The following is a 23,669-nucleotide window of genomic DNA, read 5'->3' on the forward strand; positions in this document are numbered from 1 at the left end:
TGCGCTATTTTGGGGAAGGGGTGTGGCTGGAGGCAAAGTGCTCCTAGGTCAAAATGTTGGTCTGGAGCCCCGTAGAAGACTGGTGTAATATGAGCACCTCATTTCTCATCCCCGGTGCATGGCCTCGACAATTCCCCATGACTTATCCATACGTCATCACTATCCCGTGATGTCCACCAACCACAGGCCAGCAACCCTCTGCGTCACCCATTGTCCCTGCTTCAGCTTTGACCAATGAGTGGCGAGCCCCAGAGTGACGAGAAACTCGGAGCGACCAACAGGCGGACACACGAGTTGCAGCTCACTGTGAGACAGTACGCACCTTCCCTCCGCCTGTCATTCCTGCCTTCCATCCCAACCGTCCGGGTCGCCAGTTTGTCATTCCTGCCTCCTCTCACAGCCGTCCGGTTCGCCAGTACTGTGCCGTTCATTAACAGGTATGTCACGGTTATGCTGACGTTCAGTACTGTACCGTTCATTAACAGGTATGTCACCGGTTATGCTGATGTTGACTGAGAAGTGGATGTGTTTTATGTAGTAGTCAGGTTTCTGCAGTTGCAGCGCAGGCAGTGGCTTTTGGCCGCCAGTGCAGATGTTAGTTTGGTCTTAATCAGACTCCATAGTCGCTGGGAAATGGTAGTAATTGGCCAAATAGACAGATGACTTGCCAGAGGAGTTAGCTTGCGACGTAGCCTTCCCGTGGACCGACTCTCCTGGCCCCCTTCTTGATTTTTATGAGCCTGATTTTTCCAGTGTCCCCATCACCTCAATAAGTCTATACCTGAGCATATATAACTCTACTCTACTCTATAGATAGCCTTTATGTGGAGGTTGTTCGGACCTGTACAAAATGGTTGCCCTTTCAGCTGCGGACACAGTTCACAATTCGGACCGGATACTGCACTGTGACTCAGTAGCCATTACACCCTATGATGCCCGTGGTGGACCTCTGACCAAGGCACAAACAAACACTTTTATCGTGCAGATCGAACTGATACCGGACAACGGTCATGACAGTAGAATTTTCAATTTGTGTGGATGTGTTTCCCGGAAGGTCCTGGTATAATTTGTTGTGAAATTATTATGTGCGCTGTTGTTATGTGCGTGTACCGTCTGGTACCCACCGCGGCGTAAAACTTTGTACTTAGATCTACTGACTGGAAAACAGCACATCGTTCTTGCTGACAGCTGTTCTGTTGTTTTGTTTTGTTTTTGCTGTACTGTGGTGTTGTTGCTGTTGTGTTATTGCTGAACTGTCGTTGCTCTGCTGTTGTTGTTATTTTGCTGTACTATACTGTGATGTTGTACTGTTGGTGTAATTTATCGCTGTACCTTGGCTGTACTGTTTATTATTGTTGTGTTATTGCTGTTGTTATGTTACTGCTATACCATTACTGCTGCGTTGTTGCCGTGCCGTAGTTTCTAGCTTTGTTGTATTTGAGGGCCTGGTGCCTATGATCCCCAGATCACGCACCGCCCAGCCCGCCGAGCCGCCGCATACGGATCGGATTTACTGTGAAACCGCGCAGTGTCCTGGTGGTCACGGTGGATCAGTTCTTCATGGCCCGGGCACAGGCGGGGGAGCTGTGGGTGGGTGGGGAGGGGCAGATTGCGCAGATCATCAAGTAAAGAAGAGTCGAGTAAAGTAGAGTTCTGGCGCAGGTATTAACTCCTGTTCCAATTTAGGCCGCTCACTCATTCTCAGGACAATGTCATGACAATGTCATCCCTGGTAACTGGGGATCATCTAGGGCTCTAAAGTTGTAGTACACACTGTGTTGCGTTATGTGGTTATCCAGTCCTCTTTAAAACAGTTTACGCTTGGAGGTGTCACCACAGATTCTGGTAAACTCCTCCAATCGCTCTACGCCTCCTGTCGGTTTTACGTCTTTACGCTTAATTTGGTGTCTCTGTTCTGAGAGAAACGAACACACCACCGCACATCTGCTCGGAGATGGCACGCCGCGGCTCCTGTGAACTCGCGTCACCCGGCTGCGCAGATGGTCGTGACAGAAGAGTTCCCGCCAAGCCCGCTTCTGGTCTCAAATCAACTCTTTTGTGTAACATATTGTTGTCTTCTGCACAAAGGGCATGCACAAGGCAGCAGTGTATCTTCTGTACTGATCTGTTATGTCTGTGAACAGCTTCAATATGTAGATATCATATAAATGTGGATACATACATTGTATGTATCCACATTTATATGATATCTACATGGTAGTAGCTAGGTGTGTGTGTTTTTGTGTTTCCAGATTTAAACAGAACAAAACAGAACTGAAATCAGAGATGGGTTTAAATGTGCCCTCCATCCTCCTGTCCGCTCCGGTATCAGGACAACTCGGCACCTGGGACGACTCGGCACCTAGCCAAGTGGGAAAACTTGGCACCAAGAATATGACATAAAATTGTGAAGGTCTGTGAGAAATGCAAGATGTTTAACTGCAAAACATTTCTCTCACTGCAATAACTTGTAAGTCATACAGTCGGCACAATTTTACGGACATTTTGAGGCTCTGAACGTTCAACGTCACTTCAAGGTACGTTAACTTTGAACGGCCGAGGCTCTGTCTATATCAGATCGGTCATCTCAACGCGTTTTTGAAACCTACAAACAGTTGTAATTTATGACCAACAAAATATATTGAACTGCTTATTACATCTATTTTCATTTGTACTAACTTGCAAACACGGTGATATAGAAGAGAAGTAGAGTGACATCGTGAAAGAACGCCGATATAACAACTAAAAAATGGCGTCGCCGGCGCGGCCCGCAACATGTTTTGGGGATCTTGTATCTTAAAAATTTGTATCCAAAACGTTACCTCGTGGGGTGAGATTGATTTGTACATTCTTATGTCACTTCTTATGCTGCCAGAATGATAGGATTATCATTCTTCGAGTGCAAAATATAAAAGTTATGTGCCGAGTAAGTATGGTGCCGACTAGGGCCGAGTTGTCTCAGGTGCCGAGTCGTCTCGAAACCGTCCGCTCCGTGTACGCTTCGCGAGATGAATCTAAAGGCAGGAAATGGTTCACCTTGCTGGTTTTGGTTTGTTTTTTTATGAATATCTAGATCGAAAAGCCAACATAAAGAAGACGCACATTCTTACTTGGCAGGGAAAGTAAAACTGACGTAGCGTAGCGGGGACGACAACGTTAGAAAGACGGCCGGTACGAGGAGACTAGTGACGCATAGGAAGCTGATACCGATACGTCAGCTCCTCACCTGTACGCTGTGAGGACCCTCCGATTGGTGTGAGAAAATTACAAGTCTCCCGAGTGAAGTAAAAGTCATTTTACGGAAGTTGTTCTGCAAGACGTTATTGTGCCTGCGGGAGAAACTAGGCCGCTGCTGCCTGTCTGTCGGCTTCACGTCTGTTTTCTATAAGCTGAGTGTCATAACTTCACCAGGAGCCTCGCTAACGGCCCCGTCTGATGACCCGCTCTGACCTTGTGCCGCGGATGTCTCAAACTTGGTGGGAACCTTTCCGCCAAGCAGATGTATGGCTTAGGTTTTTTTCCTATGTAGCTGTGTTTCATGTCTTGAGGGGTCCCAGTGAACAAACGCACACAAATCGCACTCTGCTCTGCTCTACTCTGCACCAATCGCTGCGGAATGCCCCGCTCGATGAGTGTGAAACTTGGTGAGAAGTCTCAGTCGGGGGTTACCCGGGGCGGGGTCCATGTGGATTTGATGAAGGTGCGCTTCATTAAAAACACATCGGAGGCCAGACGGGCTGTTGTTGGCCCCGCATTATCGACCTCTCCCCGCATTGTTCAATAATTCAATTGTCACCGCGGACAGATGTAGAACGTGGTTGTGTGTTTTTCCTGGCCTTCTGCTTGTGTGGTTCTACATTCTCTACTGTACTCACGGGGACATTTCCTAACGTCTAGTTGTACCAATCATAAGACCTAACCTTATTTACCTCCTCGGCTGATGCAAGGACATTCTAAACGGTTCCTAACAGGTTGCGTCGTGCTGAGGTTGCGGACAAGTCGGAGCCTTGCCTGGTTACCAAACCCCAGCCCCATCTCAAAGTATCTATCGTGTAGGGTTAGGGTTAGGGTTAGGGTGAACAACACGAAATATATTTTTGATGTTGGGGTATGATGTCTTGGCTAGTCGGGGCCTAACCTCTGCTCGGAGAGTAGTTGAGGACCAGACTGGCCCCCGGGGAAGGTTTACAGAATCCGTCTGAACTCTTGTTGCTATCATCAGCTCCATACGTTCAGTTTGTTCGTTAGTTTCCGAAAGGGTTTGCCTAGGTGTTGTCTCTACCTTCCTTCCTTTAATTTTATGGACTTCTTGGATTTTCGTAATCGTAGGTCGTTAAGTTATTTGTTCGTGAGTTAAGTTGGTGTGAAATCACGATATTCCCTGCCCGTTATTTCCACCACATATGATTATTACATTATTATTGTATGCTAAGTAAACTGTAAACCCTGGTGATCAGATAGTTTGGTGATGGCAGGCAGGTTATATTACTATATACCTCCTTGGTGGCAGGTTGTTTGGTTCTTGCTGTAGTCATCCCGTGAGAAGAGTGCGAGTTCCGTTATTCCCAAGGCAGAACACAAATGGCGGTTTGTCAGCGCGCCGTTCTGAGAAGCCAGGCGGCTGCAGCCCGGCTGTAACCCGACCCAAACTCTGCCGACCCGCGGTTCTTTCCGCATCAGTTCCCGCCGAGTGCTGAATGGTCCTCCCGCGGCGACCGCGTCCATCAGGCCCGACGGCTCGCTACCCGACACCCGTCCGGCTGCACTCCGTCTTTCACTACAGCCCCAGCCGCCGCCGACAGACGGATACGTCCCGGCCATCCGACACTCGTCCCGCCGTGGTTAGGGTGCAAATCGGCTGCCGGCTTTTGTCCGGGCCCCGGGAAGCCTGGCCTGCGGGCCCGGTGTCGCCGCCCCCCGCCTGCCGGCACGGACCCCCCCGAACATCTGCGCCTGTTCTGCACAACATGTTTGCGTCGGGATTGTGTCGGGCTGGCGGGGAGTCGGGTAAAATTAAAGGCATTTCTCTGTGGGATTCACACTGTGATATATCACTGTGTGTTCTTATTTGTTATACACGAGATAATCGCCATCTCCGAAAGGTGGCCCCATCTCGGCAGCAGCGTTCAGGAACAAGTCACAGATCAGAAGTTTCGGGTTACAACTCTCGGATTCATTGTGACCATGGACATTATGCTAGTACGTATCACACACACACATACACTCGGATTCAGTGTGACCAAGGACATTATGCTAGTACGTATCACACACACACAGAGTCACACAAAGAGAGGGAGAGGAAAATATGAAAAGATTGATATACATCTAGATCTAGATAAATTTTCATCTTTCTCAGGTACCATAGGGCCTGAGAGACAGATTGTCCTTGGTTTGACTTCACGTGAACCGCGGGAGGAAGGCAACAGTGACATGATTATGATATTTGACGCACATCTGTGCAGTAGACCTTTGATACCATCCTCGGCTCGGGACGTTTTGGGCAGGGGCAAACCTTCACAACAAGTATCAAAGGCTACTCTCCAAGCAGAGGTTAGGCTCCGGATGTTTTTTTAGTCGTTTTTATCGGGCTTTCTATTTCTATATTTTATCTTGCTGTGTCAAAACCTGACGTTTGGCTGGCGTACTTCAAGAAAAATGACAAAATAGAAAGCCCGATATAAACGACTAAAAAAACGTTAAAAAAACAGCCGGAGCCTAACCTCTGCTTGGAGAGTAATCAAAGGCCTCTGTAACCCTACGTACATATACGTCGATAAAATAGACTTAAAATTAACAACTAGATCTAACTTTGAGGAAATAGCACTATATGAGTATATCCCGAACTGTTATGTCGGTTTGACAGTCCACTGGGATCTGGAAATGTCAGGGTTCAACTAAAAATGAAAATCGTACGAAAGCATTCTGTACACTTCTCTCTGGTTTTACTTTTGTCGAAGTTTGTGTCCAGTCACGTCTGAACAAGGAGGTTTTAAATAAGATTTGGTTCTCCTCGTGGCAAGTTCTTCATTGTGTTGTGTCATTGCATTGTTTTTTTTTCTTTGTTTCATTTATCTACTAGTATCCACACTTCTTTCTTTTGTTTAATTGTTTTATCAAAACAGTTGATGAAAGTTAGGCCCTTACATAAGCATAGGCTTCCGGTGATGAGGCTTCCGGCGTAAAAGTCGTTCTGTTGGCCAAGGCAGTAGATCCTTGGGTCAGTTCAGAATCCTTTGGCAATGGAAGGATGACCCTGTGCTCCAGGCCAGGAACAGGGAGCTTTAGGTTTAGATATGTACTGTACGTTGTCGTGTTTGCAGGGCAGGGGCAGGGCGGGAATTTGGGGCGGGAATGTTTCTGCGTAGAGAATGAGAAGCAGGCGCCTGTCGTGGTCGGGAGGAGGCTGTGATGTCTACTGTGATGTCTTCTCCTGTCAGGACGAGATGCGCGACCCCGCCGTTATCCTGCCGTTATCTGCCCGAGAATCGCGCTGACAGAAGTATCACTGCCCGCTTCCCACTGCGCCAACTACAGCTGGCGAGGTGCTGCAGGCCCGACAACCGCCGCTAGGCGCCGCTCCGTCCGTTCGGCATGTGCCGCCAGGTAAACCAGCACTAGCCTGTACGGGCCGGTCAGAGGGTCACGGCAAAGTGCGAAGTCCTGCCGCGGCTTTCTCCCCGTAATGACGGCCTGTCGCAGCTCACCAGCCCGGGGTGAAATCAATCTGGGCACGGTTTGCGCGGCTTTGCCGGCCCGTCAGAACGCGTTCGTCAGCCTGCAGGATTCCCGCAGACCGTGAACAGGCCACTTTCCTCAGCCAACAACGCGCCGCGCAATTAGTGCCAGATCAGGTGTCCATCCTTTTAACCCGGGAAAGCCGAGACGGGGTGTTTTTGTGTGCGAGTTTCCCAGTTCGCACAACAAGCCCGTGACCTGTGGCTGGCCGGATCCCGAAATCCGGGCAGAACTAACTCCGGTGTGTCGGGTTACCCATGCCGCCTCTGTCCCACACTTCTGTTATTCTTGCCAGTTTCTTCACGAGCGACGGTTAAGTGCTGTGGGCTTTTGTGCCGAGGACTCTTCAGCCTGTGAGTGGCGCTTCTGGGTGCGTGAAGTGTGTGAATGTTTCCCGCTGTTTGTTCAGATGTTTCTCGGGCCCGTCCGCGCGTGGCCGCGGCGATACCCACTCCTCCGTCCGCTCAGGGACCCGGCTCACTGCCGCGGGGTATTTTTCTTTCCAATCCCACACGAGCCGAAAACAAAAATGCTAATAAAACAAGGAATCTGATAATTCGCCTTTCCATTCAAACCCAACGGGGCTTTGTATGGGTTTTAATCACCGCCCACTTTGCTCAAGCGGCCCGACGACTTGTAATAACGCGCCTGCTTCGTCAAAGCACCGTTTTTCGTGACATTATCTCGTTCTGAAAGCCCCCTGAGATTTCGCCATTGTTCCGCAAATCTCAAATCCTGCTGACATGATTGGCTTGGCCAATTTTCTAATTTTGTCCCTAGAAATTAATCAGGACAATTATTTTGTATCAAAACCGTCGCCGATAGATTCCCCTTCCTTTAGAATGTGTGTTGATTTAGAAGTGATGCTGAAATATGGTATTACGCGAGATTGAATGTTGGTTCTCCTTCATTAGATTTTGCATCCAGTACACCCCTGGGAAATAATGGATGTGTCTAATTAGTTTTGGGCCAATGACGCTACTGCTTTATGTCACGTGAGAAGAGTTGTGAATGTGGCGAGTAGCCGAGCGTGTTTGTCGTACATTCATTCCCTAATATCGCAAGTTTTCTCCGCAAGTTTTCACGGATTTCTGCTTGTTTCAGATGGATTCTACGTAACCTGGCGATTCGCGGCCGACAGAGGACAGCAAACAGCGCGGAGTGGATCGGAGTTCGGGAGAGGAAAAGCAGAAAAGTGCGCGTTTGGCTGGAGGCGGTGTGAAGTCCTGCAGAGCTGTGAGAAGTCCGTCCGATCTGCACAGTGGAGCAGAAGTGGCTGTTGGTGAGACCGGGCGCACAGAGGGCCTGGCGGCGCCGACCATGCTGGATCTGTGCAACAAACGCTGGCCGAGGAAACTGCTGCTGATCGCGTGTCTGCTGTCCGTGCTGGTGTGTGTACTGATCAGCTACCGGGAATGCTGCCAGCCGCGGCGGCGGGAGGACCTGGCGGACTGGGGCCGCGGCAGGAACATGGTCCGCTCCGTGTGGGACGAGGAGATCTCCGAGACGTTCCTGTCGGGGCGGCGGCAGTACCGCATGCACCTCCAGCAGGCCAGGTACGTGGACGCCAACTATAACATCGACGTGCGGGACGACCTGCCCGCCAACCCCGGCCCGCTCGACCCGGACCGCCGCGGCAGGAGGGACGGCACCCGCCGCCACCGCGTCCGACAAACCAACCCGCACAACCCGCTCGCCTTCGGGTACCGCGACGACGAGGACAGGTCCTCGGGCACCGACGCCACCCTCAACCCGCTGTCCTCCAACCTGAACGCCAGCAGGAAACTTCCCCAGGTTATTATTATCGGGGTAAAGAAGGGCGGAACTCGCGCTCTGCTGGAGTATCTCCGTCTGCACCCCGACATCAGGGCGGTCGGGCCAGAGGTGCACTTCTTCGACAGGAAGTACGAAAACGGACTGGAGTGGTACAGGTAAGGACTGACTTTACATCTATTATTTATCATAATCACATCATCCACTTAACACACATCTTCACACCGGCACTCTAACTACGCCAGACGCCAGGGGTTTAACTGTGGACAGTCGTGTACGGAAAGGCTTTCCTGTGAACAGATACTAGTACATGTATTAGGTTCTGTGCTTGTGAGTGCTTGTGTGCGTCATCTTAGATTGGACTATGGCTTGTATTTCCTAGGCTCTTATACTCGGTTCTAGTTCCCCTGTCAGGGCGGCAGTCACAGTTGTTGTTACCTGTGTTGTGCTGAAGACGTACTGAAGCCAGATACTGCATGTTTCTGCGCTCTAGTGACAGCAAAGTAAAGCCTGCTAACTGCAGGCACGACAGGCATTCCAGTTAGGAAGTGGGGTCGGGCTGGGGATGACAGAAGTCCGGTCTCAGGTTTCCCAGCCTAGCTCAAACCGACAGATATACGGCCAGGAAAAGAAAACTTCCCCTTCTCCAAACACTTCATGCTACAAACGAATTTTTAAAGCCTGTTTTACAAGTAAACTTCGATGTTTCCACGGTAAATTGTAGATAAAACGACGGTGTTTTTGTGCCCCAGATCACGGATCCAGACAGGAGGGTGGTAGCAGGTTAAAAACAGCCTCTTTTAGACATTTGTTGCTCCGTAATTTCACAACTCATGGCTAATTTATTCCTTGGAACATGACGACGAATCGTTGGGCAAACCTGGCTCCCAATTTTCGGCAGGGAAAAACGCCCAGACGGCCAGTTTTCGTTAATTGTTAATGTGGAAGTGTAGGTTGTGCTGGCGTGCTGGCCCACATGCGGGTACGGATTGCGCACTCCGCTTCACACGTCCGGCTGGATATGAAATTATATCATATTTACGGGGTCGTGCAGACGGGCGTCCTCGCATATGAAACTTGTCACCGGCTGACAAACTCATCCCGGCTGGGAACTGACACCGCATGAAATACCTTTATGGAGGGAGCTTCTGCCGTCGTGATTCACGGCTGTTCCCAGGCGGCCGCCCGGCACTTTTACCGCCATCCATTATTAATGGGTCTCCGGGCCGGCTCGGCACGCAGCCTGCCGTGTGGGGCGCACCAAACTCAGCCACTTTCGTGAGAGAGAAAAACCCGCAGCCCCATTTCCACCGTAGTATTTCCACCGCTGTGAGTCCGGGACAGTCGGGCCGGTGTCAGTCCGGGGAAAGCCGGACCGGGTGGTAAGTTGTTGGCAGAACGTGCCGCTTCAATAGAAACCCACAAGTGCAGGAACAACAATCACAAATTGATTTGCCGGGCGAGAAACAGAAACTCGGACATCCTGTACAGAAACACAGTATCAAAACTGACCCCTCGGCCTCGGCCCTTACAGACATGTAACCCAAGATCCGCCGCAGTTCTTAACACCAGAACACTGAGAACCCAACATTCATAATGATAGGAGAAATATGTTGGGCCGAGTAGGTGTGCCGTTCATTAGATTTGCGCTGTTTCGCCGACCGCTTTGTGGTTCATCATCGTTTTGTGTTTGGAACGTTTGAATGTCGCCGTGTGTGCTCAAGCAAAATCACAGGCCTGCAAAGCTACCGAGAAGAACATGATTTTCCGTTCCGTTGTTGTAATTGGCTTATTTCTGTTTAGTGTGTACATTTGGGAAATGCCTAGCTTCACCTCGGGGTAGGAAAGCGTGGCTGTATCCGCGGAAGGAACTCCTGTTGTACAGAATGTCCCAAGAGTTTGCAGTTTGCTGTACAGATTGTTCCTAGGTGTTGGCAGTTTGCTGTACAGATTGTTCCTAGTGTTGGCAGTTTGTTGCAAGTTGTTCCGAGTCTTCCCACCCAAACGTTACCCCGATTAGCAGCGGGGGTCCCGATCCACAACCAAACGCAGAAACGGCCGGTGTGTGTGAAAAAGCCGTGTGGGGTTTGTTTGTTATGGAGGGCGGCTGCCGTGGATAGTTACAGGATAGGATTCCGGCATTCTCTGGCCGTGTTTTGGGTAGCTCTCCGCCAAAGGAAATGGGGCAGTAGCGACAAGAATGCGGCCCCACGGTGCGGGTAGGGTTGTAGGCAGTCTATCGCGGGTTTGTAACGTCTCAAGTGTTTGCTTTCTTCAGAAGAAGGTCAAACATCACACACAGCCCACAATAGCTGCGGGCTTGATGAAGTGAAGAGTGTTAGTTCCTGTGTTCTGATGGGAGGCTGAAGTGTCTGTTTGCAGGCTGTTGGCGGTTATACTGCCGTAAGACAGGTTTTACTGTGCTAAAAACCAACACAAGCCAACAACACAAACACGAATCAGTATGCAGCACTGCAACCTATCGGGGAAAACTCGCCAAATCAAGCACACAGCCAAAATGCTAAACCACCCACAACAACCCGCTCTCTGTTGCTTGTCTTTGCCGTGGTGTGTGAGATCGTGCGTTACTACAGCCCGCCGAGCCTTTAATTATTGAGAACGATGTAAACAATGGTGGGAATGGTGTGGAAAGCCCGGGGGAGCGGAGTCTCCCAGGATCGCGCCGTTCCCAGCGCACAGGACATTAAAATCCATTAGAAATGTCACGGACAAAAGCCTGCCATAAACAACAGCTTTGTGCAGCGGCCGCTGAAAATGGTGAATAGTTCCTGTGAATAACATGAAGTGTCGAAGGTTGGTAAATAATTCCACCATGTCAGCAGATGAAATACCGAGGACTCAGCAGCCGTGTGCAAACTCACCAATTTTATGTACAACAATCTCAGTAAATAAGAAGCACACTGAGATTTATACAGTATGTGTCAGTTTGGAGCCTTATCAACAAATTTCTCCAAATTTCATTAGTTATGGAAATGATGCAAAATTCATAGATATTTCTTGTACTGTAGACACCATTAATGCGGAGGAGATCCGTGTTTTGTGGCTGGGAGCTGCGTTAGTCCCACATGCTTTATAGCTGGCTGAGTCCCCCCTCCTACATTTCCACTACAAAAGATGTTCGTGAACAAGAAGATCAGCGGATTGTCATCTCCAAGCCGGGCAAAATCCCACTCAGTTGTTGAAGAGGCTTTTCTCTAATCTTGTCATTGTAGTCAGGATGGCTTTGCCCTTTTCCAGAAACTCATTAAAACTTTGCAAGTCAAAAGACTGGAGAACAACAACACCAGTCAGAGTTGGTTAATGGGCTAACAACACCAGTCAGAGTTGGTTAATGGGTTAACAACACCAGTCAGAGTTGGTTAATGGGTTGACAACACCAGTCAGTTGGTTAATGGGTTAACAACACCAGTCAGAGTTGGTTAATGGGTTAACAACACCAGTCAGAGTTGGTTAATGGGTTAACAACACCAGTCAGAGTTCATTGTTAACCTACATGTACATAGCCTGGTTACCAAACCCCAGCCCGATCTCAAGTATCTATCGTACACGAAAGATATATCTTGAGGTTGGGGTATGGAATCCAGGCTAACATGTACAGTGATGGGAAGGAATGAAACAAACTGCCAGTGATGACTTCAGTAGGAGAAACTCCAAGTTGTGCAGGAACTAGATTTATTGAAGCAGGACCTGTACAATGCAGAACATAAGTCTAGTTTTTCATTAGAATAATGGGATAAACCAAGTTGTGTGAAATTTTGGTATCTCTGTGGTTTTGATAGATCGATCTGTGCTTACAATATTTAGCAAGTTCCTTTCTCCAACTCCAGGTTTTTTTTGTTTGTTGATGCAAGGAGCTTTTATAAAGCTTTTCCAGGCTCCTTGCCCTTTTCTAGCTCCTTGCCCTTTTCCAGTTATAAAAGCTCCTTGGTTGATGGCAGCTATTTTCTAATTACATATGTACCAAATGTATCCAATCATGACTAGAGCAATGTACTGGTACAATAGCTGACACACTGGAGCTGAGTACTGGTACTTGGTCCAGTGGTACAGAATAGCTGACACACTGGAGCTATACAGTGTACTGGTACTTGGTCTTGTTCAAGTGTTGTACAGAAAAGTAAGTTGTACAGAAAAGTAAGTTGTACAGAAAAGTAAGTTGTACAGAAAAGTAAGTTGTACAGAAAAGCTGACACACTGGCCAAAATGCTGCTCATGTTTGTTTGTAAGTCACCAAGTGAGGTCTGCAGAAAATTCCCATATATTATATTCCCACATTCCAGTCAGACCAGCAGAAAAGACCCATGTTTCATGTCAGACCAGCAGAAAAGACCCATGTTTCATGTCAAACCACAACAAGTCGGGAATTCCCCTGTAATCATCCACAACTTTGCAGATTCTTTACTAATTATCCACAAACACAACCTTTTCAGCTGGGGATAACATAAGTTATACAAAGGAAAGCCCCTCAGCTTTAGTGCTAAACAGTCTACAATGTGAGAGCAGATTCTTCAGTAATAATCCACAACTCTACAAGACTTATCCCCAAATCAGACACTTCTAACTTGGGCTCCATAGACCTGCAAATTGGGGCGTAATTTGCTGGCAGGGCCCAGCGGAACCTCTGTGCTGGGCAAGTTTCTGCTGGGCCAGTTTCTGGTAGTTTGTTCAGATTTTTCACTCCCCACTTGCCATTTTCCCTGTTGTGCCTGTCCACTGCCCTGCCTTTTGGCTGCTGAAGCTGAAGAGGGGCAAGCCTCAGCTGACTGGGGGAGGAGTTGACATTAGTGATCTCCTCACACCTCAATGCCAAGTGGTGTGAAGTGGTCTTATCAAAATGTAGCACTCTGGGGAGGGGGGCTACTTACCATGCCAAACTGTGTCACATTACCAAACATGCCGAAGTGTGCAGGAAATGTTGTTGGTGTGGTGTGGGGAGTCAGGGGGGAGTAGACATTGGTGTGCAGCTGATACAAAAGGTCTGAAGGAGAAAAGTCAGAGTAGGTTTATTGTACCACATTCTGAGTTTGTCATTTGTTACTTTTGAGAAGGCTTATGACCAGACATGTTCAGTTCAAACTTCTGGTTCCTTTACAAACCTGAAAATGTCAGCCGGCTACAAGTACCCTAACACTAGTAACAGGGGAAAGTGTATTGACAGGACAAAAGTATGGGGCCCACCTACATTCCTTCAGATAGTAAATATTAATGATCATAACAAAACATGAGTACAAAGTTCAGATCTATACCTGTGCACAGTCTACATCAGTACATGCCTTCACAGCAAATCATTCAAGGTGACGATACATTGGTTACACTTACAGCACAGTTTCTTCTCATTTTTATGTACACATCATTCATCATGAGAATCATCATGTTGCAAAGGAACAAATTTCTGCAAAATATCTTTGTGGACTATTAAAGTCAGTGCTGTAAATAAGGCCGACAGGGCTATCCAGGTTAAATAAAAGTTATTGATTGATTGATTGATATCAGTAAAGAAGTACAGTATACAGTTAACGTTAGTTGTAAGAATGCTTGTTAAGTTGTTTATCAGTTGCACCAATCTGCAATGGAATGTGCACCAAGGTCACATCCCACCTGCCTCAAACCCTCACAAAGCTGTTGGTACGACCTTGGGTTGGGCCGACCCTGTCATGCAGGTTTGTGCGATACCAAAAGGTCACAGAACACATAGTTATTTGTGACCCCTGTAGTTATTGGTGACCCCTATAGTTGTTTGTGTGGATTAATTAGTGCCAAAAATCCCTGCAAAGTTGATAGCTTTTGTTGAGGGACAAAAGGTGTGTGATGATTAACTACAGGGAGACGTGACATGTGACATTGTGTGACATGTTTGGTAATGTGTGGATGTGTCAGACATTTGGTTATGTGTGGCTGTGTCAGATAGCAGAGTTACCATTTCTGTACACTGCTCTGACTGAGCCTGTGTCTGTCTTGTTTGGGGAGAGGGGGGGTGCACCATGATTTACACAAGCCTGACGACCTTGTACAGGGGTGGGGAGGGGGCACCATGGTTTGCACACTTCTGACGACCTTGTACAGGGGGTGGGGAGGGGGCACCATGGTTTGCACTTTTCTGACGACCTTGTACAGGGGGTGGGGAGGGGGCACCATGGTTTGCACACTTCTGATGGCCTTGTACAGGGGGTGGGGAGGGGGCACCATGGTTTGCACACTTCTGATGACCTTGTACAGGGGGTGGGGAGGGGGCACCATGGTTTGCACACTTCTGATGGCCTTGTACAGGGGGTGGGGAGGGGGGCACCATGGTTTGCACACTTCTGACGGCCTTATACAGGGGGTGGGGAGGGGGGCACCATGGTTTACTCACTGTTCTGTAAAGTTTGTTTTCTTTCATAATGTCTGCATGTGGCTGGTATAAACAACACTTCAGCCTGAGTCTCCTGGCTCCCAGCCAGCCATAACCCAGAAACACCCAGCCAGGCCAGAACACTTACGCCAGGCCAACACTTCTCCTGTCTCCATTCTCAGGGAAACACACTCCAGACACAGTGGCACAGTAGTTGGTTACATGCCCCAGTTGTGGCTCTGTAAAGCATGACAAACAACATTCAGTCCAGCTGTACTTCTGGAGTCCATTTTGTGGACCCAAGTATTGGGGGTTGGGAACAAGTTTTGAGACATTCCATCTCGGTGACAGAGGAGCCCCTGTTGCAGTAATACAGTTAGTGTGTAAGGAGTTAGCCGCTTCCCAGACCTCAGCCAGTATTATTGTATCAGCTACTTTATTCCCACAGAGCCTCACATGCACTTTGTTCCCCCAAATCTAATTTAGCCCTGCAGTTATCCAATTCTCAGGACTTATTCAGCTTGCCAGATCCACAGTCAAAACATGCTAATATGCAACATGAGACAGCAGGAAAAGACTGGAAAGGATTAATGATGAAGATGTTTTAGGGTGCAACAGGATAATCTTGCAGTTTTTTAGATTTAACAATTATGTCACAATATGTGTCTAACTAAACAGTTATAAGACTAGTAGAAGCAGAAACTTGCAACCACACCTGCCTTGTCCCACAGACATCTATGTGCGTGGTACTAGTACTAGAAGCGACTGCTGAGTGTTTGCTAGACGACATATCTTTTCCAGCCCACCCCATTTCTGTTTATTTTGAGATTTTCAGCTTCTTTCTCCCACATATTAGTCTGGTAATCTGACACCACAGGAGATTTACAAATGGAATTATGGGGGGACTATCTCCTGTCTGCCTGTACAGACTGCCCATGTGCAGAAGTACATCCTTTTTTCTGACACTTTTTTCTGACACTCAGTATTCTGTAAACTCAGAGGTCTGTCTGAGGCTCTCATGTGAAATAGTCTTTGATTTATGCTAGCTGTGGAACCCTGCATCCATCAGTGTTATTCCCTGGGGCCCTGCAGCTATCTGTGCTCTTCCCTGGGGCCCTGCAGCTATCTGTGCTCTTCCCTGGGGCCCTGCAGCTATCTGTGCTCTTCCCTGGGGCCCTGCAGCTACCTGTGCTCTTCCCTGGGCCCTGCAGCTATCTGTGCCCTTCCCTGGGGCCCTGCAGCTATCTGTGCCCTTCCCTGGGGCCCTGCAGCTATCTGTGCCCTTCCCTGGGGCCCTGCAGCTATCTGTGCCCTTCCCTGGGGCCCTGCAGCTATCTGTGCCCTTCCCTGGGGCCCTGCAGCTATCTGTGCCCTTCCCTGGGGGCAGCTTTGCTGATATGAACAGCAGCATGGGGTAGATGTAAGACCTGGCAGCTGGCAGGTACAGCCTGGAAACTTATTACAGGAAAGTAGATCTGCATGAGGTCTTAGAATGCAATTTATTTATCCGCGACCCCGTCCCCAAAAGTTGTTTGGGTATATAAAATAGTGCGTCAGAGTACTTGCAAAGGCCAAAGTTATTCTTCCGTGCCCAACAGCGAGGTGGAAACTGTGGTGAATGGTAGAGGAATACATCGGTGTTGATACTGTTTAAGTTTGATTACGTTGCTTTTTCGGCCAGCGGGAATTTGTGCCTTGATACTGTTACCGACACTTTCTGTGCGTTGCCTACAGTTCCATGACCTCTGCTGGGGGTCAAATCAAAGTGTCTTTTATAGAAAAATGAGCTGGCAAATCTATGCTCATTTTCAGATATTTTGTAGATTGTACCCTGAACTTCAACATACTAAAACACAGACCTGTGGGGAGGGGGGCACACAGACCTGTAGCACAGGTAACAGTTGTGTGGTGGGGAGGGGGGCACACAGACCTGTAGCACAGGTAACAGTTTTGTGGTGGGGTGGGGGGCACACAGGCCTGTAGCACAGGTAACAGTTGTGTGGTGGGGTGGGGGGCACACAGACCTGTAGCACAGGTAACAGGTGGGTGGTGGGGAGGGGGGCACACAGACCTGTAGCACAGGTAATAGTTGTGTGGTGGGGAGGGGGGCACACAGACCTGTAGCACAGGTAACAGTTGTGTGGTGGGGAGGGGGGCACACAGACCTGTAGCACAGGTAACAAAAAGTTGGTAGTGGGCTGAAGCATCCCAGGGTTGGGTTTAGTTGAGTGTGTGGAAAGTAGGATTTAGTTAGAAACATCTCTGCAGAAAGCAGATGGAATTAATGGAACGAGGTGTATGTAACATTGTGAGGAAAAGTTGAATGTCTGGAAGGGCTCTCTGAGATGTTATGATGTTAAAAAGTCAAAGCGAGCTGAGGTGCACGTGATGTGCGACACATTATACATGACAGATGCATATCAGAGTGTCGAGAATGCTGAACAAATGTCCCAGCATGCCTGTGTTGATCTGAGGTATGTGGTAAGTCTGGGGTCACCCGGGGTCACAGAAACAACCCCAGTTATCGCTTTGTGCCTCACAGAACTCACCCAGGAGGTACATGGGGATTTAGTGCTTGGTGTCTGTTTCGAGGAACTTATGATATGAAAAAAACTGTTGGCAGGGATGAACATGTACTTTTTCTTGATGCTGACCAAAACCCAACATGAACACAGGGTAACATGCAAGCTCAGTCTGTAACACACCCAACACAGGGTAACATTCAAGCTCAGTCTGTAACACACCCAACACAGGGTAACATGCAAGCTCAGTCTGTAACACACCCAACACAGGGTAACATTCAAGCTCAGTTTGTAACACACCTAACACAGGGTAACATGCAAGCTCAGTCTGTAACACACCCAACACAGGGTAACATGCAAGCTCAGTCTGTAACACACCCAACACAGGGTAACATGCAAGCTCAGTCTGTAACACACCCAACACAGGGTAACATTCAAGCTCAGTTTGTAACACACCTAACACAGGGTAACATGCAAGCTCAGTCTGTAACACACCCAACACAGGGTAACATGCAAGCTCAGTCTGTAACACACCCAACACAGGGTAACATGCAAGCTCAGTTTGTAACACACCCAACACAGGGTAACATGCAAGCTCAGTCTGTAACACACCTAACACAGGGTAACATGCAAGCTCAGTCTGTAACACACCCAACACAGGGTAACATGCAAGCTCAGTCTGTAACACACCCAACACAGGGTAATCACTCATATGCAAGCTTATGGCCCACATGTGACTGATGTGAGGGATGCATGTCTAGGCCGACATGGGGTCAGCAGATCTGGTGGGAAAGCTGCAGGTTTGGGAAGTGGGTCCTTCTATGGGAATAGATGGAAATGAGTTCTGGTGAGGCCTTTTGTAGCACAGCCCAACATCTGTCTCCCTCTGCCTCGGGAACCCATTCCTTTTCCATTTCCATGTAGTTACAGCCCATCTCGCCTCTCATGCATGGCGAGCAGCAGGGCCATCAGGGGCAATTTCCACCCAGCTCCCAGTCTGCTCACAGCCTCAGCCGGGGATTGCTGCAGAATTCATGAGGAGGGTGTAGGAGGAGGCTATGTTGTGGGAGATAGCATCACCCAGAAGCCTGGAGTAGGCTATGTTGTGGGAGATAGGATCGCCCTGAAGCCTGGAGGAGGCTATGTTGGGGAGATAGGATCGCCCTGAAGCCTGGAGGAGGCTATGTTAGGGAGATAGCATCACCCAGAAGCCTGGAGGAGGCTATGTTGTGGAGATAGCATCACCCAGAAGCCTGGAGTAGGCTATATTAGGGAGATAAGATCACCCAGAAGCCTGGAGGAGGCTATGTTAGGGAGATAAGATCGCCCAGAAGCCTGGAGGAGGCTATGTTAGGGAGATAGCATCACCCAGAAGCCTGCAGGAGGCTATGTTAGGGAGATAGGATCGCCATTAGGACCCTGCTGCTGCGGTGTTACATGTTCATCTGGTGTGACCTGGGGCAGCGCTGGTTGTGTATGCATGATGTAGCCAGATGTAGCGAGATGGGGAATGGGTGATACATGTATGATGTAGCGAGATGGGGGAATGGGTGATACACGGGAGATGCGGAATGGCTGATGGGGGAACGGCTGATACATATCTAAAGTGATGGTAGATACGAGCCACTGGTGCGTGTGCCGACTATAAACACCCGCCACGACCTGAAATCAAATTAGGGCAAAATCAATGGATCTTTGGGGTATTGTCGCTTAACGACACCAGGGAGTAGCCAGACGGGCCGATAGCCGGCCCCGCGCCGGGGAGCAACCGGCCTTCGCTGGGCCATTCAGCTGCCACTCCAGGCAAAACAGAAATATTAGCATCCGTCCAAACTGTCTGGGGTGGGGAGATGTGTTGGTGTGAGTGTGAGCAAAGATGGCAGAGATGGAATCCTGTAGTGTAAGCGTACATGTATGTGGCCCGCAGGCAGCACTAGTGTAAGTGGCTGATCCTGAAGGGTTGTGTTGGGGCCTGAAGGTTTGTGTTGGGACAACAGTTATGGCTGATCCTGAAGGGTTGTGTTGGGGCCTGAAGGGTTGTGTTGGGGCCTGAAGGGTTGTGTTGGGACAATACTTATGGCTGATCCTGAAGGGTTGTGTTGGGACAACAGTTATGGCTGCTCCACAAAAGGCCAGGAGTTGCTGCTGTTTTGCCTCCACCCTGACCTCTTCTGGCTTAGCACGTGTAGTGTTAGAAAACTGTACCGTTTAATTTATACAGTAGTCAGGATAAAATACTGTCAAAAGAAAACAAGTGGGAGTTTCTATCTCAACTTCTGCGTGGATGTTTCCTGCCTGACAAGATCAGTTGTCTGCATTTTCTTTGCTTACATACAACACGAAAATGTCTGTGTTTGTGTGTGTTAGTCATATATTGTTGTCTAATATTCAAACCACAGAAGTCAAACCCAGTAACATACAGTTTAGCTTATAGACTAGTTCCTTACTATACTGTTAACCATTCTTTGTCATTTTTGTTTATTATTTATACTTTGACCACTCCATCTCACTGTTTGTTTGTTGTTGATTCCATCTGACAGTTTGTTTGTTTGTTTGTTGCCAGGCGGAAGATGCCCCCCACCATCGCCCGACAGATCACCATGGAGAAGACTCCGAGTTACTTCATCACGCGGGAGGTTCCGGCCCGCGTCTACAACATGTCCCGCGATGTCAAGCTGCTGGTCGTCGTGCGCGACCCCGTGACCCGGGCCATATCAGATTACACGCAGACCGTCAGCAAGAAAAACACAAAAAGGTTCGAGGAGCTTGCGTTTATCAACAACGCGACGGGATTGGTGGACACGTCGTGGAGCGCTATTCGCATCGGAGTGTACGCCAAACACTTGGAGAGGTGGCTGCAGTACTTCCCACTCAGCCAGTTTATGTTCGTTAGCGGTGAGGAGTTAATTAGCAACCCCGGGAAGGAGATGGGACTCGTGCAAAACTTCCTGGGCATCAAGAAGGTGGTGAGCGAGAAACATTTCTACTTCAACCAAACGAAGGGCTTCCCGTGCCTGAAGAAGAAGGAAGGCAGCAGCAGCCCGCACTGCCTGGGCAGAACTAAGGGGCGAGCGCACCCCGACATCGAGCCCAACGTGATACAGAGACTACGAGACTTCTACAGACCCTTCAACATGAAATTCTATCAGATGACGGGCCGGAATTTCAACTGGCCGTGAGCCTGGGACAGGGTGATGTACACAGTGAAACCAGGAGGTACTTCTGCTGTCTGTGGAATTCTTCTGTTTGTTAGGACCAAACTCGGGAGGCTCGGCAGGGCAAGTGTTCTGCAAGTGTTCTGTGGCTGTTCGTCTGTATGTCATCATGAAGGCTCAAGTGTTCTGTGGCTGTTCGTCTGTATGTCTTCATGAAGGCTCAGACCTTTGAGGGAAGATAGCTTCTCATGTAAGTCTTCAATACAAACATTTCATTATTAAATGAAACTTCAAATTTAAAACTTACAAATCTTGAAACTCTACAAACTCAAGTAGGATACCTTGGAACACCAGTATGATACCACAGAACACTTGTCCTGTGTGATGCCTCCCCTTGACAGGAGTCAAACATGTGCAAATTAGACACTCAGAGTAAAGACTTAACCTGTGCAAATTACACTTCCTGAACACCTGTATACCTGTCCCTCAGGTGTTCCATCAGTCACCCGTCCACCCTGGTGTGCGGCTGCAGGTGCACCAGGTGGACAGGTGAGAAACCCTCAGCCATTTCCAAGAAATGGCAGAAAGCGGGGCAAATCATTTTGAATCTAGGGGATCTGTGTCAAAAAGAGGTAAACCATGATTCTACGCGTGTATCGCTATTATAAATGCACAGACAGATTTGTCTGGCCCCGTTTTGTGCAGAGAAACACATAACGTTACTGTATTTGAGAACAGCTCAAATGCTACTGCAGAAAATTTGGCCTCTATTTTGGCACCCCCTAGTTTCTGAATGGTATATCCTGTATATGATTTTTCCATGTACAGTCCTGTATATAATTCTTGCCATGACTTTGCCATATTGGCAACCTACGGGTACATGTAAAAATACAAATGGAATTTTGTTCCCCTGATCCAAAGCCTACCCCAAAAGTTGATTGTTGATACACTTTTGTTGGGCACGGTCCATCAGGCCATGACAGTAGATAATGCAGACTAGGGACAACACTTTCTAACGCTAACACTAACACCGACAAAACCCAGATAGAGTCCCAATATTTCATCACTTTCCAAGCCTTGGCAACCTCCAATCATGAACACCCATTTATCATGAAACAGTTAATCAGCACAAGCTGAACCAGTCCCAGAACTGGTTTGTTCTGTCCGGGACCTTGGAAACCACAAAGTTTGAAGTAGACCTCCCTGAAAGTATTGAAACCCTGACCGAATTTCTCTGCACACTATGATAACGTATTGCGCCATGTTTCCTTGTTGCGCCTGGAGAGCAGCAAAGCTCCTGGCAGGAATGTCTGTAATTTGGACCATCAGCAGACTAGTTACTGTGGCATGAAGGATCCCACCTGCAGTTCCTTAGGGAATGTCTTTAAGACGCAGGTGTGCAGGAAGGAGTAATTCCTGTGTCTCCAGAAGGGTTAGTCAGGTCCAACATGGCCGTAACACAGTTCCTGCTATTTCTTACAATCACGGCTCAAAAACATGAAAGCTGCTTTCTGTTACCTGACCTGAAACACTCCAAGTTGTCAGGAATTTTCCTTAGGCTTTCGAAATGCTTCGTTCATGCCCCACTGTAAGTACAAGCTTTAAGTTAATGAGTCTTTTAGCTACCCCGCAAAGTGGTAAATTGTATCCAAACTCGCAATCTGGAAACATTTTGTGCACATTACAGTTTGCGCGTACACAGATCCCCCTAGGTCCCGCACTAGACTACTCCACCCCTGGTGATCAAATATGTCTCATGTTTGGAGGTAAAACAACAATTGGCTAACGATGTTGATTGCTGAGCTCTGGCATTAAATATTGTTTCTCTTTCTGAACTAACCAAACAGCAGTAATCTGTTTACTTCAGCTTTCCGCCTGTTTACACCCAAACTGCTGTTTTTGTTTAGCAGACTTCAGCCTGGGTCTGGAGCTTGTTAATTCCCAGGAACTTCAGGGATTCGATGTTAGTGGAAATTTAGTCATTCCTTCCCTAAAGGAACTTGCACATGGTCACGGTAGCAACATGCAGACATGAACGTTACTTTGTCTGTTACTGTTTCATACATTCCTTCCTCCCTGTCCCTAACTATGTTTGTATATAGTTTTCTTTGATAATATTTATACTTGGGGTCAGATTCTGAAGAGTCTATATAGAGCATCCCACGACAACCCAACTTGTACATTTCCTTTGTGTGATATTCACACGCCAGAGTTCAAGAATAAATGACACTATTTTCTTGGAGAGATTTGTGTAGGTCTGTTGTTTACAAGTGTTGAAAGCTGGGTGTTTCTAGGTCACTGCACCGGAGTCTGGTTTGTACCAGGCCCAGCAGTGTTTAGAGAGAGAAGACAAGACCCGTCCATAACCAGTGTTTAGCAAGAGAAGAGAACACACGTCCGGTCCATGACCAGGCCCAAACTATTCCAACAGGCCCAATGAGCCACAAACTTGGCTGTTTTAATTGAATTAAAAGGAAACACAATGATTTATTTGGAAATTGTCCAAACGCTTTTGGTTGAGACTTTTTTGTTTGGTGCCAACAATGAGCATGTCACTGGTCGCACATGAGCGGATAGCCTGTGTGAATGGTGAAACCTGGACAGTCTCTGCTATGTTAATCCTGCAGTAATTTTTATAGAACATAAACGGGAGATTACAGTTCTTACCTCATCTCTTGTAACCAAATCTCTGCTCAGATCAGCCCTTCAATAGTTCTTGTTCAGGCTAGCCTAAACAAAATCTGACAAGTTTTTCCATTTCCGTAGAAATAACTTGTTGCTATTTTAACCAGGTACCAGTTTGATATGCTGTGTTTTCTAAACAATGTGTTGGACAGCAACATACAATGGACAGTCTTTTGGAGAATGTCCACACTCAGCTTTCGTGAGTTGATAGTGTACTGCACAGTGCAATGCTGATCTGTATAGTGTACTGTACAGTGCAAAGCTGATCTGTATAGTGTACTGCACAACCAGATTATCTGGCTATTTAATTTCGAGAATAGATCTGTTAAAAAAAAAATGTAAAAACAGTCAGCCTTAAAATTTCCTCCCAGCCCTGGGGCTCATTTTAGAATTTTACTGAATTTTCTTTTCTGAAAACCGAAAAGGGAGTTGTTGTGTCCTGAGGTG

General features: G+C 48.0%; 1 protein-coding gene across 5 annotated transcripts; it reads left to right on the plus strand.

Annotated features, from left to right (window-relative positions):
- Positions 1–288: 288 nt before the first annotated feature.
- On the plus strand, positions 289–22,779 carry LOC118428870 (heparan sulfate glucosamine 3-O-sulfotransferase 6-like). Of its 5 annotated transcripts, none has more exons than XM_035839108.1 (3): positions 289–437; positions 7,840–8,666; positions 19,946–22,779. In XM_035839108.1, the coding sequence occupies exons 2-3, from the start codon at positions 8,056–8,058 to the stop codon at positions 20,559–20,561; spliced, it is 1,227 nt and encodes a 408-aa protein (XP_035695001.1). In that variant the 5' UTR covers positions 289–437; positions 7,840–8,055; the 3' UTR covers positions 20,562–22,779. The 5 variants fall into 5 exon arrangements, 4 of the variants coding, with proteins under 4 accessions (XP_035695001.1, XP_035695002.1, XP_035695004.1 ...); XM_035839109.1 differs by lacking the exon at positions 289–437 and adding an exon at positions 457–485; XM_035839111.1 differs by lacking the exon at positions 289–437 and adding an exon at positions 6,618–7,105.
- The last annotated feature ends 890 nt before the right edge of the window (positions 22,780–23,669 follow it).

This window comes from Branchiostoma floridae, chromosome 13, assembly GCF_000003815.2.
Source record: "Branchiostoma floridae strain S238N-H82 chromosome 13, Bfl_VNyyK, whole genome shotgun sequence".
NCBI classification, from domain to species: Eukaryota; Metazoa; Chordata; class Leptocardii; order Amphioxiformes; family Branchiostomatidae; genus Branchiostoma; species Branchiostoma floridae.